We start from the raw sequence: 19,051 nt of genomic DNA on the forward strand, positions 1-19,051 counted from the left end.
TCAGTCTCTTGGACTGTTATTTTTGGGGTCCAGGGCTGAAAAGGTTGAACATCCCTGCCTTAAGGTATTGGGGGGCATGTCCGTGAATGCACTGATGGTTGAGGAGGGAGACCGTGTACCCGATTCTGAATGGGACAGGGAGCCAGTGAAGAGATTTCAGAATGGGGGTGATGTGATCATATTTGTGGACCCTCAACCCTCTGATAGTGCCAAAAAGTTCAAATCAAACCACACAGGAACCTGTTCGACACACACAGCAGCAACAATAGAAATCCTACAGTTGAGCTATTCATTGATTTTACTCCTCAGAATTTACCAGTAAACTCCTGCAGACTGTCTAAAAGGCTCAAAGTGAGGCTAAGTTCCAGTAGGAGAAGATTTTAAAATCACAGATCTTTAGGCACATTATTGACTAAAAGAGAGACCAAACAGCACAGAAACATTGGCAATATTAGATATTTTGATGGCCTTAATCCCATGAGATTTATTGCCAAGTATTTCTGATTTTTAATGATCGGTTGTGTCAGAAATGACGGGGCTGAAAAATCAACAGAGTTCCTGGTAGATTTTTACAACAAAGAAAGAAAAAATGTTGGAATTGCACAAATACAATGGCAACATTTTGGTACTGTAAGGTTGTTTCCTGCATGCTGCTTAAAAATGTGGGCTGTGTTTCCATAGGAACTAAAAAAACGACGTCTATTTCAGTTAAAATGTTGTCTGTAAAGCGTTGCACGGGTTGCGACCTTCTTATCCGGCTGAGTTGTTGCACCGTTAAGCTTCAGTCAGAGCGCTGCGGTCAACACACCAGATGCTTCTTAAAGTTCCAAGATGCACTGAAAACCTGAGGTGTTCTTCGCTGAGGCTGCTCCTGATCTATGGAGCAGTTTAGCATTAAAACTGCTGAATCCACTGAAATGTCAAATCCTTACCGAGCCTCAGCTAAAAGCAGCAGCTTGGTACGGTTTGAGCTTCACATTTTCATCTAGCTCCTGTTTCATTAGCTTTTAATGAAGCATTTCTTATGTTTTGGTATTTATTTTATCCTTTTACAGTGCTTTAGGCTGTCAGGCACTTTGGTCAGCTGAGGTTGTTTTTAATCTTCTACTGAAATAAACCTTGACTTTATATAAGGGTGTCAAACTCAATCACAGCAGGGGCCGGATTCTGGATTTAGGTCTAACCTGGGTCAACATTTAACCAAAACTTTCAACCTCATTTTCACCAGTGATAAAATATTAAAAAGAAAAAAAAAAAAAACAGCACTGATGATGAATCATTTGGAAATTCAAAAAAGTAAAAATGATCAATTTAAAGGCTCAAATCTGAGATAAAATTCCAATTTATTAGTTCAAAATATCAGAACACGATATTGAAAATAGAAAAATAATGTTTTCAAAGAGCAAATATATGAGATTAAATTTGAAATCACGAGTTTAAAAGTCAATTATGTCTTAAAATTTTAAATTGTGAGTCTGACAGCTCAAAATGTGGGATTAAAAAGCCAAAATTAGGAGTTGAAAATGTCAAAATAAGATCTACACCGTATTCCACATTGTTATGCAAATGACAGTCAGAATATTTTTCTAGTACCTATAATACCTGTATCAGGATGGTTTCATTTTTACTGGTCATATCAACATTTCAGTTCTTTTCCCACTGATCCCCATCCTCCTTTTGTTTTTCCAGAACTCCCCCATCCCGACGTCTCTCCCCGAGCCGCTAACGGCGAGCGAAGTCGCCGCCAAGAAGAGTATGACGAAAGCACGGTAGGGTTTACCGCCAGAGACAGAGCTTTAAGATGAGGAAACTTTGTGGGTCTGATGAGCTCTGATTTGGAGCATGGTTTTGTCGGACGAGTTAAACTTTGATAGATTTGGATTTTTTACTGCTGATTTATAGAAACAAACCCTAATCTAGTCGAACCCTAACCCTATGTAAAGGTAATCTGACTTCATAACTCAGAGCACGCTCACAAAGTGTTTCATTTAACAAAAGTAGTAAAAAATGAGCTCTAACGGTCTTCTTTATTAAACTTTGTTACCATTGATTCAGATCAGCTGATCTTCACTTCCTGGTCTGACATAAACATGGCATCAGTGTCATGTGACTTTACCTGCGGCTATTCTGACAGTACTATAGAGAATAATGTCATGAGGAGAACTGAACATTCACGCTCCTGTCTTTCCTCTCTGCAGGATCACAGACTCTGTGGGTCCCACTGAGACTTCGATTGCTCCCAGACAGAGACCCAAAGCAGCCAACAGTAACGTCCTGCCGCTCGCCAACACCGTCACGCCGGTGAAGATGGGCGTGCCATCGGCGCCTGTCAGCAACGGTCAGAAGGGTACGGTCCACAGTGAGACTAGTCATTGGCTCGTCTTTGGTCTGAACGGGGCTTTACAGGCAGCAGAAAAAAACGAGTCAACAGTGCTGCATGGATCGATATTGTAAAGAAATGTACAGTAATGATTTTCAACAATAATCTAATTGCCATTTTTTCCCCCAGTATTGAAATTTAGAATGCGATTGTTATTAGGTTCCTTATCTTATATATTTTACAACAAATTAAAGCAATGAATCATACTGGCAAAAGTGTGTTTAAATTAGTGGGAAAATTATGAAATGGATTAAGATTGGCTAAATGTGTGTAAAGTTGCAACAGTATAATTTAAGAAAATGATTTTTTTTAGGGAACCTGGAGACCCCCACTTAGTGTCTCACGGCCCCAAAGGGGGTCCCGACCACATGGTTGAGAACCACTGGCATAAAGGGCATAAAATCTCTGCTGCTGCAAAAACAGAATGAATTAATCTGCTATTTTCACACATTTCAAGTCAAAGAAATATCGCAACTCCTGTGATTTGTAAAGTGCAGCAGGCTATATTGCGATTTAATCTAATCTGGAATTAATTGTGCAGCCCTAATGAAGTTTATTATTATTTTCAGGCTCAATAATCCAAAAGTCCACATACCCATGTGAAAGTCACTCCCCAGGATGTTACCGTACCAAACATCGATGCTGTATCTCCTTCACTGAGCCTGTCCAGCTCTTGGTTTTACTCAGATGTCTTTATTTGATGTTAATGTCATAAATGGATGACCATGCACGTGCTCTCACCCGTCCCCTCAGCTCCTACGCCGGGCTCAGGGCAGCCGTCTGTTCAGCAGCAGCAGCAGCAGCCCAGCAGCCAGCAGCACCGAGTCCTGCAGCAGCTGCAGCCTGGCGACCTTCGTCTGCAGCAACTACAGCAGCAACATCATCATCATCAACAGCAGCAACAGCAGCAACAAGCACTGCAGCAACAACAACAAGCAACCGCTCAGCAACTCCAATACCTCCAGGTAAATTCATCCACCTTTAAAAAAGTAGATCTGATAGCCTGTAACTGTCATCGTGACTGCTCTGAAAGCTTTTTATTCTTTCTGTATTAAAGTGTTAGGAATTGTAGGGGTTATATTGGGAATATCCACAAATCTGTGAGGAGACAAGACAGGACAGACTTTAATGGCTCTGTAGGGAAATTTGTCCTGGACTTTGTCCCATAGTTACACTTATAATGAAATAATAAATAGAGATCATGCAACACACTCAGCAGTACAAAGCAGCAGCAATCCATCTAACAATTTTCCACATGCATGTAAAAAAAAAAAAAACAACAAAAACCTTGGTACCCTGACTATCCACACATTTACAGCCAACAGCAGGAGGTTAGAGATGCTTAATGGTGTGCTGGCGCCCTCATGTGGCCTCTTTAGTAACTACACACATACAGACCAAGGGGAATAAAGACAAATAGAAAGTCATGCAGGGATTCAAAGGCAGCCTACATGAGAATAAACACGAGAGCCAAAATAATCCAGGGTTTAGATGAGTTTGGAGCAGAAGGAATGAACATGGTGGTAGAAGATTTTAGGTTTTTGGTACTTTTTGATGCTAAAAATAAGAGACTGCATTGTTTTTGAAGATGTGGCATGAAAAGAGACAGAGCTATTGAACTTTTTGTTGAGCCTGTCTAAGCAGCTTCAATTAGAAGGAGAGCAAATGTCTGTTTAACCCTTTAAATCCCTGTTTGTGTGCAGTACCAGCAGGCTGTGCAGCAGTCTCTGCAGCTCCAGCAGCAGCAGGCTCTCCTCCAGCAGCAGCACATGATGATGGCGCCCGTCTACCAGCAGCACGTGGCTCAGGCTCAGTACGCCGCCATGGTGAGTCCATTCACAGCGCCGACCCTGCAGCAGAGGACATTTCATCCCCGTCTTTAAGTCGTTTTATTTCCAGCGAAGCTCGTACGACAGGATGTGAGAGCAGCCGATCTGATCCAAAGCAGCATAAATAGTCAGATGAGCTGACGGCGAAACACATGGAGGCGCAGCGTGAAAGCGCAGCTCCGCGTCCTTCATTTAATGTCACAACGCCCTGAAGAGTGTCTCTGTTCAAACACTGGCAGAAGACTCGCTGAGCGCCCGTGCCAAGCAGACGCTCAAACTTCCCACTGACTCGCTCCTAACACGCTGAAAACTCGTATTTACGCCGCCACTCCATCAAACACACAAACACGGCCCTCGGCGCACACACGGCGTCAGGGCGGAGACATTTTTAGTCTGTTTCCCACCGAACGAGCACCATCTGTTTTATTTCAGAGGCAATCTGGTCCGAGGCGAGCCACGAGGGGACCGAACAGAGGGTGAATCACCGAGTTTGTGCGAGAAGCTTCTGACATATGAAACTGTTCAGACTTCATCATCTCCATTTGATTCCCTTTGTACCTGCTCGCAGCCCGCCACGTTCACACCTGCTCTCCGTTTACCCATGAAGCTCTGCTCAGTGGATGTTAAAGGGCGTCCTCACAACAGACACCGTTGTTTTGTTCCGAGCCTGGGCGTGATTCCTCCACCCCCCTCTCCTCTCTGGTCTGATTTCACATCAGTAACATCGTTCTGTTAAAGAACGTCTAAGCAGTTTGATCCGCGAGGTCTGGTTTTCCAAAGACTGGAGAAGTTTAGAGGGGACGCTTCTCTCTGATGAGTACCTGTACTGGAGCGCGGTTCGGTTTAGGGGTACATGATAGGAGGATCTCAGAGCATGAAGAAATAGACTGCGACTCTGAGGAATCAGAGAAACATGTCCTTTGCTCTCTCACCTCTCCTTCTGCTTCCCAGTGAAGCGGGGATTCATTCAAAACTAGACCTAAGATTTAATCCTTTAAAAGCTCCTGACTGGCCTGTCTGGACCTGCTTTAGGTTCCTTCTAAACTACCAGGGTGCAAAAAAGAGTTGGAAGCAAAATTTCATTTTGGCTGGATCATGATCTCGGTTTGAGCTCAGTTCTTTTTAACTCTGATTTTTAAGACTTTTTAAAAAGTTTGGGACCAAAACAAACGTATTTACCATTTAATTTTTTAAATTCACAAAAGCCGAGTTTATACATAGACTCTGTATTATTTTTTCCTCTTCTGCAAGAACATGTTGATTTAATAAAAACTATAAATATTATAAAAATATTACATTTTATAGTTGACAGCACCAGTAAAGTCTGGAAGTTTGCTCCCAAATCATCAAGCACTGACATTTCTTATCTGGTTGCATTCACCACGGTGAAAGAGTGATGTTGGTGTTGTTTTACAATCTTTTTAAGTGATAACCAGTCCTATTTTTGAACAGCATTGTTTATTTAAATGTGGACTATAAGTCAGAGTTTAAAGAGCGGCAGCTTTACTAAAGTAGCCTGTTTGTATGTGGTATTAAATGATCATTATTCCATAGATCCAGAGGAATGACAAAAGACGTTAGAGCCAGAGCCAGAGAGCTACAGACTGACCCAGAGACAGAGAGCTACAGACTGACCCAGAGCCAGAGAGCTACAGACTGACCCAGAGACAGAGACAGAGAGCTACAGACTGACCCAGAGACAGAGAGCTACAGACTGACCCAGAGACAGAGAGCTACAGACTGACCCAGAGACAGAGACAGAGAGCTACAGACTGACCCAGAGACAGAGAGCTACAGACTGACCCAGAGACAGAGACAGAGAGCTACAGACTGACCCAGAGACAGAGAGCTACAGACTGACCCAGAGACAGAGAGCTACAGACTGACCCAGAGACAGAGAGCTACAGACTGACCCAGAGACAGAGACAGAGAGCTACAGACTGACCCAGAGACAGAGAGCTACAGACTGACCCAGAGACAGAGAGCTACAGACTGACCCAGAGACAGAGAGCTAAAGACTGACCCAGAGACAGAGAGCTACAGACTGACCCAGAGACAGAGACAGAGAGCTACAGACTGACCCAGAGACAGAGACAGAGAGCTACAGACTGACCCAGAGACAGAGAGCTACAGACTGACCCAGGGACAGAGAGCTACAGACTGACCCAGAGACAAAGACAGAGAGCTACAGACTGACCCAGGGACAGCTACAGACTGACCCAGAGACAGAGAGCTACAGACTGACCCAGAGACAGAGAGCTACAGACTGACCCAGAGACAGAGAGCTACAGACTGACCCAGGGACAGAGAGCTACAGGCTGACCCAGAGACAGGGACAGAGAGCTACAGGCTGACCCAGAGACAGAGACAGAGAGCTACAGACTGACCCAGGGACAGAGAGCTACAGACTGACCCAGGGACAGAGAGCTACAGACTGACCCAGAGACAGAGAGCTACAGGCTGACCCAGAGACAGAGACAGAGAGCTACAGACTGACCCAGGGACAGAGAGCTACAGACTGACCCAGGGACAGAGAGCTACAGACTGACCCAGAGACAGAGAGCTACAGGCTGACCCAGAGACAGAGACAGAGAGCTACAGACTGACCCAGAGACAGAGAGCTACAGACTGACCCAGGGACAGAGAGCTACAGACTGACCCAGAGACAGAGACAGAGAGCTACAGACTGACCCAGAGACAGAGAGCTACAGACTGACCCAGAGACAAAGACAGAGAGCTACAGACTGACCCAGAGACAGAGAGCTACAGACTGACCCAGAGACAGAGACAGAGAGCTACAGACTGACCCAGGGACAGAGAGCTACAGACTGACCCAGAGACAGAGAGCTACAGGCTGACCCAGAGACAGAGACAGAGAGCTACAGACTGACCCAGAGACAGAGAGCTACAGACTGACCCAGAGACAGAGACAGAGAGCTACAGACTGACCCAGAGACAGAGAGCTATAGACTGACCCAGAGACAGCTACAGACTGACCCAGAGACAGCTACAGACTGACCCAGAGACAGAGAGCTACAGACTGACCCAGAGACAGAGAGCTACAGACTGACCCAGAGACAGCTACAGACTGACCCAGAGACAGAGAGCTACAGACTGACCCAGAGACAGCTACAGACTGACCCAGGGACAGAGAGCTGCAGACTGACCCAGAGACAGAGAGCTACAGACTGACCCAGGGACAGAGAGCTACAGACTGACCCAGAGACAGCCACAGACTGATCTGGAGATAAAGTCATGGTTGCTGAGAGCTTGAGGAACAGCCTCAGACTAAACCACCACTGATTTTCGACCAATCAGAATGAGCCTCTTACTGCAGCTGTGTGTCTTTGAGTGTGTGAGTAGATCGATGTTGTTCAGTTCTTTCCTTCGCTCTGTCTGACCCCGCCCACTGTGCCCACCACCCCCCTCCAGCTCTGATTTCTAACAGCATTCATCATCTGACTGAACCACTGAGTCATTATGAGCCATGAAATCAAAGATCCTCCCTCATCCCCTCCCCCTCTTCTCCCTCTCTGCCTCCCCCCACAGCTGCACCAGTACCAACAGGCTTTTGTGCAACAGCATCAACAACATCAGCAGCAACATCCTCCCCCCACCTCGTCTCAGCCGTCTCTCCCCTTCATGTCGTCCCCACGAGAGTTTCAGCTCCCGCTGAGCTCCTTTAACTCCACCACGCCCCCTGCTGGACCTGCAGCTACACCTGGGCAGGTGGGCGGGCCGTCACCTGTGGATCCATCATACACTAACTCTAGGTAAGCCCACCTTAACCTCCGGATCATGTTTACATCTCACATTAACATCTGTTTACCAAGTGGCCACCTTTAGTCTGTGCGTCCATGCTCGACATTAATAATCAGCGATGACCTGATATCAGACCTCTCCACCCCTCCTCTGATTCTAACAACAGCCCATCATCCTCTCTGTGGCTCTCTGACCATGGACTGGTATCCCTACATGCTGATCTGAATGAATAGGGGCTAATTAGCCACCAGCTAAGAGGCTAGCGGTGCCTCTTTAACAGCTTTTCTCCCTCATGTTGTCATAAACATGCTTTTAAAGCTGCACAGAGGTGGGGAAAATGAGTGAAAAGTAACCTAAATTGGCAAAAAGGTGGGGTAAAATGTGAAAAGTGACATGTAATGGCAAGAGGCACCTTAAATGGGTAAAACATGGCGCAAAAGGGGAAAGATGGACAAAAAATTGCAAATAAGGGCAATGAATATATAGAGACACTGATGAACTATTGAGCAGGTAAATCTAATGGGGTACTGGTAGACTGGATTGATAACTGGGGGCCTAGACTGTAAAAGGCAAGGATGGAATGTCATCCACTGGAAATGATGAAATTCATTAAAGCTGATAGGCTGTTGGCAATCATGTGATCCTGATGGACTGATGAAGGGGCAGAAAGTAGGAGAAAGTCAATAGGAATGAATGGGAATGGAGCAGTTAGTACTTTACAGCTCTAGGTGGCGCTGTACACTGCAGTTATCTTTAGAACATTTCTACATGCATTGAGTACGACCCCTACACTTTGAGAAACAGTGATTTTTACCACAGTTTAACTGACTTAATTTGAGAGGTGATCCAGATAACTGATACTCAGCCCTGCAGACCTCCTAGCATCTAGTCCTGAGCTAAGAGTCTAGCTGAGCCACTTTAACATCTAAAAATCATTTAGTCTCCAACAGTCTTTAATGTAAACGCTGATGTTCTATCAACAGAATAAACCTTGTGGGCTGAGAGAGCGAGGAATGATGAGCCGTTCATGAACGAGTCTGTTCTACTAAATGACTCTTTACTGTGAGCCGTTCATGAACAAGTCTGTTCTACTAAACGACTCTTTAATGTGAGCCGTTCACGAACGAGTCTGTTCTACTAAACGACTCTTTAATGTGAGCCGTTCACGAACGAGTCTGTTCTACTAAATGACTCTTTAATGATGAGCCGTTCACGAACGAGTCTGTTCTACTAAATGACTCTTTAATGTGAGCCACTGTAGCTAGCTGCTGTTTGAGTGCCAGTTTCCTTTCCTCCATCTATGTGCTTATTTAATCCACATTTAATCACATTTACATTTTATCTGCTGAGCTGAGCCACATGATATCTGACAACTAAAGATGCTGTAGGAGAGCAGGTGTTATGGTTTAACCAGTGACCATATTGATTGGTGACTTTTCAGCAGAAAGAGTCAGTGGTTGTTGAGTAAAACACCAAATATTTCCTAAAATGTATAAAACAAGTTTCAAACTCAAGGCCCGGGGGCCAAATCCAGCCCATGGAACAATAATATCCGGCCCGTGAGATTATATCATATATGTATTCTAACTGGTCCACCAGTCTGAGGTCTGTAGATTTCCTCCAGTATAAAAATGTAAACTTCAACTTGATTATTTTAAATCTCCTTGTTAAGCCATAAAAATGTAAAAAGTAAAGAGTAAAAAAAGATTTCATAAAAAGTCAGGAATGTGGGGAAAGAACTGTGTTTTTAATTCATACTTTCAATTTTGCATCTCAAGATTATGACTCAAACTTATGATTTTGACTTCTCATTTCATGCTTTGACCTTTTGAACTCACAATTTGGACTTTATATATCACATTTTTATCTTTTAGTTTCCCAATTTTAAATTTGAAGTCAAATTTTACATTTTTAACTCCTTCCTATGGCTTTTTAATCTGATATTTTGACTTTTAAACTCCTGATTTCATTTTTTTTTTATCACATTGTGACATTTTAAATGAATTATTTTCACTTTTTATATCATATTTTGACCTTTTAGACTCACAATTTTAAAATTAAAATCATATTTTTATTTTTTTAAGTCATCATTTTGAATTCTAGCTCATATTTTCACATTTTCAACTCCTAATTTTGTCTTTTTAATTCCATATTTTGAACTATAAGACTCACAATTTAAAATTGTAAGAAATATTTTGACTTCTAAACTCATGATTTCAAATTTGATTTCATATTTTGACCTTTCAAACTTATGATTTCAACTTTCTCCTCATATATTTGCTCTTCAAAAACATTAATTTTCTATTTTAATATCATGTTCTGATCTTTTGAACTGATAAATTGGAATTTTATCTCAGATTTGAGCCTTTAAACTTATCATTTTTACTTTTTTGAATTTCCAAATGATTTATCATTAGTGCTGGGTTTTTTTCATATTTTATCACTGGTGAAAATGAGGTTGACAGTTTAAGGTTGTGTTGACCCAGGTTAGACCTAAATCCAGAATCCGGCCCCTGCTGTGACTGAGTTTGACACCCCTGCTCTAAAGTATACTTAACCCTTTGATATATAGTCACCTCTTAGCATAGTAACTTATTAAACCGGAACACCGGTCTCTGATGCCAAACAGGCAATCGGTCCTGTTATTTTTATTACCGGTGTTGTCAGGGGCCCATTCATAAACAGGTGTAGTGTTAACCCTGGAATGAGGGAAAGTTCCTCTCTGATAAACTCCCCGTCACAACGAGAGAGACTGGACAGACATCAGCTGAAGAAAAACAGGTAAGATCAGAGTCAAATGAGCGAAACCAGGACAGAACTGGACTAGAACAAACCATGGAAATGGACCATACAGGAGCGTTGGTGACAGGGTTGGACGGAGGATTTTTAATTCCTGGGCAGCTTAAGAATGAAGAATATTTTCTTTTCACACTTTGAATGCTATAAACTTGGCCTTTTGGTAGAATTTCGCTATGCAGAAATCACTACTTGCCCCTCAGCGTGAGTTCTCCGCTGCTGCATGATGTCATCTGCAAAGAACCCATGAAGGATGGCATCATCTCAGAAGGCAGAGGTTCGAATGTTGGTGAAGCTGGGGATGTTGGGGGCTTTTTACCTCAATTTTTGCCAAATTGTAGGCCATAGTTGGAGACTTTTGGTAAAGTGGGTGGAACTGGTGAGGAGCGAGGGAAACCCTCGCTCCTCACCAGTTCCACCCACTTTTCCAAAAGTCACCAAAAATGGACAGCCAACATTTCTGGCCAGTTGTGCCCCTTGAAAGCACAAAGCACTAGGGACAACGCTGTTTATCTGAACGCCTTAGAACAGATGTTACTGTGAGGTGTAAACAGGGTCGGTGTTTGAGTCTCCTTGAAAGCTGCTGAAAGAACTTTTTAATTCTCTATAACAAGGTTCCTGGTTCTGAAAGATCTCCAAAGTGGTGTCAGGTCTCTGATGTGATCTCTGTGGTTCTGTCTCTACAGTAGAAACCCCCTGCTGGCATCAGACGGGGTCCCCCCGCTCTCTCAGAGCAGTAACCCCCCCGACATGTCTCGCTGGAACCCGTTTGGCGAGGACAACTTCTCCAAACTGACCGAGGAGGAGCTGATTGACCGCGAGTTTGACCTGCTCAGAGCAAGCAAGTCGACACGCTCTCCTTTTCTTCCCCTGTTTCCATCTTTGATAGATTCATATGCCGTAAATGTTAAATGCATTATTACAGGTCCAGTTTACTGAGTCCTAGTCTAACTCTGCCCTCCCTCTCTTGTCCATGCAGAGAAACCTGTGGAGCGAGCAGCGAGCGTGGAAACGGACCGACCCCCGCCAGCTAGGTCCCTCCCCCCTGAGGACCTGTTCGGCTCGGTCCCGTTTGTGGCGAGCGCAGGCAAGTCTTAGAGGAGTCCCTGCTGAGAGGACCCAGCACTGTGGAGCCGCCTGAACCCCCTATGACCCCTCTGTGATCTGCCAATGAACCCCCCAATGATCCCCCACTCCCCCCTCCTCCCCACCACCTCTATAGACCAATGATGAGCTGGTGTGATTGTGTGTTGGTCTGCAGGTTAGACAGCCTCTGATGTCTTACTAATAAAGGTGGGAAAGGAACGAGTAACAGCACTTCATCGTCAATCTCATAAATATCATAAAATCATCAATATCAGACCTCTCTGGAGGAGTGATCGGTCTCACATCGGGTCCTAACAGCATTCAATCTAAGCGAGCATCGACAACAAAACCAGTTTAATTCAGCTGACCCTCCGACAAGCCCGAGGCATTTTTCTGAATCAGCCTTTGGTTTAGGAAACAGGATGAAAAATACTCTCAGATTATGACTTCTGAAATGGCTCTTAAACCCAGTTCAAACTGAAGATTCGCAGCACAATGAGAATATTTTAGAACAGTGGTTCTCATCCTTTTCAGTCCGGGACCCCCAAAATAAAGGTGCCAGAGACTGGGGACCCCTTTGTACCTGACGGTGGTTAAACACAGCCATGCACATTCAAGAATAGTCATGTAGATCCAGACTGTCCATAAGGAGGGATACAGGGGGAGGTTATCTATATCTCTTTCTATTCATTTGTGTAGTAAATAGCTTTCTATAAAGGAAAATAACTTTGTTAAAAATATTAAAAATGGGTGAAAAATTGCTTAAATTAGTAAATGATGGCAAAAAATGGTGGAAAATATGTTGAAATTGGATTTTTAAAGAACAAAAATGGGTTGACAGTGGCAAAAATTAGATAGAAGTGGCCAAAAACAACCAAAAATTGATTAAACTGGTAAGAACTGGCAGAAAAAATGGATTACAAAGTGTCTGAAATGGCTTTTAAGTGCGAAAAATTTAGGGAAATTAAGTGGACTGAGATGAAAAATTGATATAAACTGGCAAAAATGGGAGAACTGTGGTTAAAATGGGCAAAAAGGGGTGTAAAAAGTGGTTAATAGTGGCAATAATGAGACCAAAAGGTGTAAAGTGGCAACAGTGTAATTTGAAAAATATTCTTAGTCTTTTTTAAGATATCTGGAGACCCCCTCTCAGTGTCTCGTGACCCCCAATGGGGTCCCGACCCCAAGGTTGAGAACCGCTGTTTTAGAATATAGCTGATCACGGCTGTCTGAGCCGCTGCAGCCTCAGTCAGACCGTCTGAGGATGATTCCTGTGATTCAGTTCGTCCAGCCACAGGCTGCTGTTTTAGGACGATGCACGCAGATAAATGTGAAAGAGGAAATAAAAGTATTATTGTGAAACGACTGTAAAGGCCAACAAACATTCTACCTTTGAGAAAAAGCTTTTCAAGCAGAAACTTCAGCCTCCTGTCTCCTCCCTCAGCTGTGAGCTGGACACGCAGCACTGTAGAAGTTTGAGGAGCTAAATTAATCTGTAGAAAATCAGTTATTCTCACCAGAAATGGCTGTTTTGCCAAGACTGAGCTAGTAGAGCTTTTTGTGTTTTTATGTGCTGTGAAGTTTCACTGTCACGCTACGATGCTGTAACCTGGCATGCCAGATTGGTTTGTTTCACACATCCATCTGTAAAACATCTGGGAAAGGGCAGAGCCTTTGGAAAAAAACTTGGAGGGTGATTGGATGAACGTTCTGTCTGTCACATCTTTACGGGCCAATTAGAGCAACAAAACACGTGATGTAGCTGCGACCAAGGAGTAAACTCCATTAGAACTGCATAACGGTAACCATGGCGACTGTAGACATGTCAGTACACGACTTTTGTGGTTTTTGAAAAGAAAACAACTCACTGCTGTTTTTTGTTCTTCTTTTAACCAAGAAATGTCAAGTTCTGATAAAACTGGCGCTCTAGCAGCATCCACGCTAATCGCCATAATTGCACTGACCTCTTGTTGCTGCTTGCTTACGTCACAACTCCGCTGCACCCATAAGTACTGCCCCTCAATGCTGATTGGTCCTGTCACTTTCTCACCCAAACGGTTCAGACGGGAGCTTTGCAGGATGGATTCGCCAGTGAGAAACACGGAAACGGGCGTATCCATCTGTTTTGCAAGGTTAACGATGCTGATGACGGTGAGTAAAGCCGTGCGTACACTGTGTAGATTCTATCAGACGGATTTCAGATGGAAGTCACACCATCTTTCAGTCAGATCGTGCGTTGTCTTGCTGTGTACAGAGAAATTTGACAGCTGACCACAACTCAGCTACAGCCCGACGAGCAGCTCCTGACTGGTCAGATGGACTTCTGACATGTTTGATATTTTAGTTGTACGACTTCAGAGACTCCCACAGTCAGAGCAGAACCACGGGCAGAATCCCAAACTTTGAGCATTTTTCCCTTTGCAAACTTGTCAGACAGCATCTTAAACCATCATGAAAACAGCAGGAATTACTTTCTAACCTGCCTTCAGCTGACACGGATGGCGATGCTGTTTGTGTTTGATAGAAGGACAGACAACGTGAGAATAAAGTATAGGTTTTTTTGTCTCAGCCCGTCCCAACTCCATTGGTACTGCGTTAGCACTCGGGTCCACAACCACTGGACCACGTAGAGAATGACACTTGTGCGCCATGAGGGATTCAGTTACAGTGTGAGCTGACGTTCCACCTGAGAGACTGTTAGAGAGTCAGCTTGAAATCTCTCAGTGTATGATTGGCTTTAATAATGAGCAGGATTCAAACAGCCTGATGTTACACATTATTAATTCGAGTTCCTCTTTCGGGACTGATTTATTGCGCAGTAAGTTAAGATGCAAGTTTGAGCTCATCTCATCGTGGATCTTTGGTCTGAACTGGACTTACCACAGTTTCACTGGCACGCTCTGAAAAGACCCAGAAGAAAGTTTGTCAAACAGGAAGTAGCTTTGCAGTTGTTGCTCTGAGAAAGATCTCTGATTGGTGGGTCAGTGGACCAATCCAACCATTAGAAGGTTACCCTAACCCTTTTCTTCTACGGTGTTCCAACAGCTGGTGAGAAATGCAGCGTGCTTTTTTTTCGTCGTTGCTGTTTTCCTCTGTAGCTCGCGTTGACTCTGACAAAGAACGATGAGAATGATGCGGTGCTGAGAGTATCGTGCTTTCTCTTGGAGATAGCTGTGCATTAATAATATTCAGAAGCACCACAGTTCTGTCTCTCCTTCAGAATAAAAGCGCTACATGTGCTGCTGTTGGAGGGAAACCAACAGCGATGTGACGTCTTCTGCTTGTGTGCTGTTAGGACTCACAATGTTTAAGCGTCTGCAGAGATGTTCTATCACACAGAAGTCTCACTTTGCAGCCCAAAATAAAAAAGCATTCACCGTGAGAATCTGCAAATGTTTAATAACATGAAAAGCTTCCATGTCACCGTGTCAGACATAGAATATCTAAACTTAAGATTTTGAATCGTTATTTAAAGCAATACAGACGTGATGAGGGCTGAGTGATGACTAACAGAATCTACTCAGCAGGTAAAACTGAGACGACGTCAGGCGGTCTAATTAAAACCACGGAGCATGTCTCACAGCAGCCATTGTTGTTCACCATGTTAGATCAGTAAAGTTTGAACAGTTTTTTGCTCATAATTCAATCAAACTCCAGAAGAAAAATGCTTATCAGAGCTTCTGTCTCAGCTGTGAAATCTGCAAACATAATATTTTGACAAAGCCTCAAAGGTTCCTGTTAGTGGAGCACGTCACGCCCAGGTCAGACTCCATGCTTTTGTCTGTTATAGGTACTTGGTAATTGGTACTAGGTTCTCTCGGTACCCAACAGACTGGTGCCGGTTATTTAGGATGGTACTGATCGGTAATGTGGGTTCATTTCCCAACTTTAGACATGGAAACACAAATATCCTACTGTTGAAGCGCAGCTGACGGGCCCTGATGCCCTGCAGCGGCCTTACTGTGGTCATAACGTGGAGTCTGACCTCGGCATTAACGGTCAAGATGAACTCTTCAGAGACACAGCCAGCCTCTTCCTAATGATGTGAATGTGAGCGTGCAGTATTTTTACTTTATCATGTTGGCAGCAATAAGCTTCTGTGCCTCTGCTCACTAAATGTAGATCTGTTAGCTTTTCTTTAACGATCTGGTATGGGATATTTAACCAGAATCAAACAGGAAACACTTTTTCTTTCTCCAGTAAATCCACGCGTTAGTGCTTAAACCTGCAGACTTCATGCAGAGTAGAGTAGAACTTAACAACGTAACGATGCAATATAACCTCCGAGCACTTGAATGTAGGCGTGTGGAAATATTTAAAGTCTTCTGTTGTTACTCTAGGATCGTAAAGATTTCTTTTTAAGGTCAGATTGGGACAAAAAAAAAAAAAAAAAAAAAAAAAAGAGCCACACAGGTAGAAGGGATTTTTATTATTTTAAGCCTGAGCTGTTTCTGGGCTCGGTCTAATTCCTGCAGGCTGGCATGAAAAAATTAGCACCGACTGATTTTTGATCGGCCATAAATCTTCCTGTGTCTGTGCCATCACGGAGTGTCAATGAATATTCCTGCGGATAAAACTCTAAGTGAAACGCCAGGAGGGAGTCCTGATGGATCGGTCTGATTGATTCCCAGTCCTCTGGTGTTTATTTTAGAACACTAAAACATTAGGATTTCCCCTCCAGACAAATGTGTTTCTGAAATTTATCTCCAAAACCTGGACTTCCTTTTGAATATGTTACATGTAAACACATGACAATGTTTTATTTACCTCCATCTAATACCCATTTTACCAAGCTAACCTTAAACACATCATAATCTAACATTATGTCCAAGCAGTAAGGAGATGGTAGATGTCAAAAGAAGCCAACCCTGAGCCGCCATGTTGGTGGTAACATTAGGATGTTAAAGGTCTGGTTGGTAACATTGTGATGTTTAAAGGTCTGGTTGGTCACATTATGATGTTTAAAGGTCTGGTTGGTCACATTAGGATGTTAAAGGTCTGGTTGGTAACATTGTGATGTTAAAGGTCTGGTTGGTAACATTATGATGTTTAAAGGTCTGGTTGGTCACATTATGATGTTTAAAGGTCTGGTTGGTCACATTAGGATGTTAAAGGTCTGGTTGGTAACATTGTGATGTTAAAGGTCTGGTTGGTAACATTATGATGTTTAAAGGTCTGGTTGGTCACATTATGATGTTTAAAGGTCTGGTTGGTCACATTATGATGTTTAAAGGTCTGGTTGGTAACATTGTGATGTTTAAAGGTCTGGTTGGTAACATTATGATGTTTAAAGGTCTGGTTGGTAACATTGTGATGTTTAAAGGTCTGGTTGGTAACATTATGATGTTTAAAGGTCTGGTTGGTAACATTGTGATGTTTAAAGGTCTGGTTGGTAACATTATGATGTTAAAAGGTCTGGTTGGTAACATTGTGATGTTTAAAGGTCTGGTTGGTAACATTGTGATGTTTAAAGGTCTGGTTGGTAACATTATGATGTTAAAGGTCTGGTTGGTAACATTATGATGTTTAAAGGTCTGGTTGGTAACATTATGATGTTTAAAGGTCTGGTTGGTAACATTAGGATGTTAAAGGTCTGGTTGGTAACATTATGATGTTAAAGGTCTGGTTGGTAACATTGTGATGTTTAAAGGTCTGGTTGGTAACATTATGATGTTTAAAGGTCTGGTTGGTAACATTATGATGTTTAAAGGTCTGGTTGGTAACATTGTGATGTTAAAGGTCTGGTTGGTAACATTGTGATGTTTAAAGGTCTGGTTGGTAACATTATGATGTTTAAAGGTCTGGTTGGTAACATTGTGATGTTTAAAGGTCTGGTTGGTAACATTATGATGTTAAAGGTCTGGTTGGTAACATTATGATGTTTAAAGGTCTGATTGGTAACATTATGATGTTTAAAGGTCTGGTTGGTAACATTATGATGTTAAAGGTCTGGTTGGTAACATTGTGATGTTTAAAGGTCTGGTTGGTAACATTATGATGTTTAAAGGTCTGGTTGGTAACATTATGATGTTTAAAGGTCTGGTTGGTAACATTATGATGTTTAAAGGTCTGGTTGGTAACATTGTGATGTTTAAAGGTCTGTTGGTAACATTGTGATGTTTAAAGGTCTGGTTGGTAACATTGTGATGTTTAAAGGTCTGATGGTAACATTGTGATGTTTAAAGGTCTGGTTGGTAACATTGTGATGTTTAAAGGTCTGGTTGGTAACATTGTGATGTTTAAAGGTCTGGTTGGTAACATTGTGATGTTTAAAGGTCTGATGGTAACATTGTGATGTTTAAAGGTCTGGTTGGTAACATTGTGATGTTTAAAGGTCTGGTTGGTAACATTGTGATGTTTAAAGGTCTGGTTGGTAACATTGTGATGTTTAAAGGTCTGGTTGGTAACATTGTGATGTTTAAAGGTCTAGTTGGTAACATTGTGATGTTTAAAGGTCTGGTTGGTAACATTATGATGTTTAAAGGTCTGGTTGGTAACATTTATATGATGATGAGGTAAATTAAACATCAGTGAAGTTTTTATTTGTATAAGACATTTATGATTATAATGAAATCAGACATATACCTTTAAGAAGATTTGGATTATAATTTATTAGGAAATAAAAAAAAAAAACTTCTTTAAATGTGGATTAAATTAGCTTCAATGAGAGCTGTATTTTCCTTTTTTAAGGTGACCCACCCTGATGGCACATCCACGTGTTCAAATGTAAACTGTTGTGTTTAAGGAGAGTTTGATGAGTGTGCGGATGATTCCTCCTCACTTTTGTGTTATTTTTTATGAATCCATACAATCCTAAAGGGCTGTATGTCTGTTTAACTGTGGCCGTGCTGTGTCAGTCCGCCTTAGAGCAGCCGGTCAGACAGAACCATGTAAACTCATCCTTTATTCTCATTAGTGAAACATTACTGTAAAGGTAAGTTAAAGATGCTTCTGTTCTCTTCATGCTCACATCTTCACCAAAGCTTCATTACGTTCGTTTTTATGATTTCTCTTCGTCATGTAGAGACGGCCATGTCAGAAACATCTGGTTCATGTGTTCTGGTGGAAGGATTTTATTCTCAAACATTGAAGCCAAAAATAAAGAGACAAAGGGACGAGCAGAGCCAATGAAGCACTTAGTTTTATTTTGAAAGTGCTCGGACAGGAAACCCCAAATGAACAAGCAGACAAACTTTGA

At 42.6% G+C, this 19,051-nt stretch overlaps 1 protein-coding gene across 1 annotated transcript in view; it reads left to right on the top strand.

The window, feature by feature from the left end:
- Positions 1 to 19,051, top strand: part of bmp2k (BMP2 inducible kinase) — an 89,074-nt gene that overhangs the window by 55,460 nt on the left and 14,563 nt on the right. Inside the window, exons 9-15 of the mRNA XM_041787312.1 lie at positions 1,690 to 1,769; positions 2,199 to 2,347; positions 3,134 to 3,345; positions 4,084 to 4,206; positions 7,759 to 7,982; positions 11,454 to 11,608; positions 11,747 to 11,854. Of these exons, the coding sequence (XP_041643246.1) occupies positions 1,690 to 1,769; positions 2,199 to 2,347; positions 3,134 to 3,345; positions 4,084 to 4,206; positions 7,759 to 7,982; positions 11,454 to 11,608; positions 11,747 to 11,854 (1,051 nt within the window). The remainder of the gene's footprint in view (positions 1 to 1,689; positions 1,770 to 2,198; positions 2,348 to 3,133; positions 3,346 to 4,083; positions 4,207 to 7,758; positions 7,983 to 11,453; positions 11,609 to 11,746; positions 11,855 to 19,051) is intronic.

The sequence above is a fragment of the Cheilinus undulatus genome, linkage group 5, assembly GCF_018320785.1.
Source record: "Cheilinus undulatus linkage group 5, ASM1832078v1, whole genome shotgun sequence".
Taxonomy (NCBI): domain Eukaryota; kingdom Metazoa; phylum Chordata; class Actinopteri; order Labriformes; family Labridae; genus Cheilinus; species Cheilinus undulatus.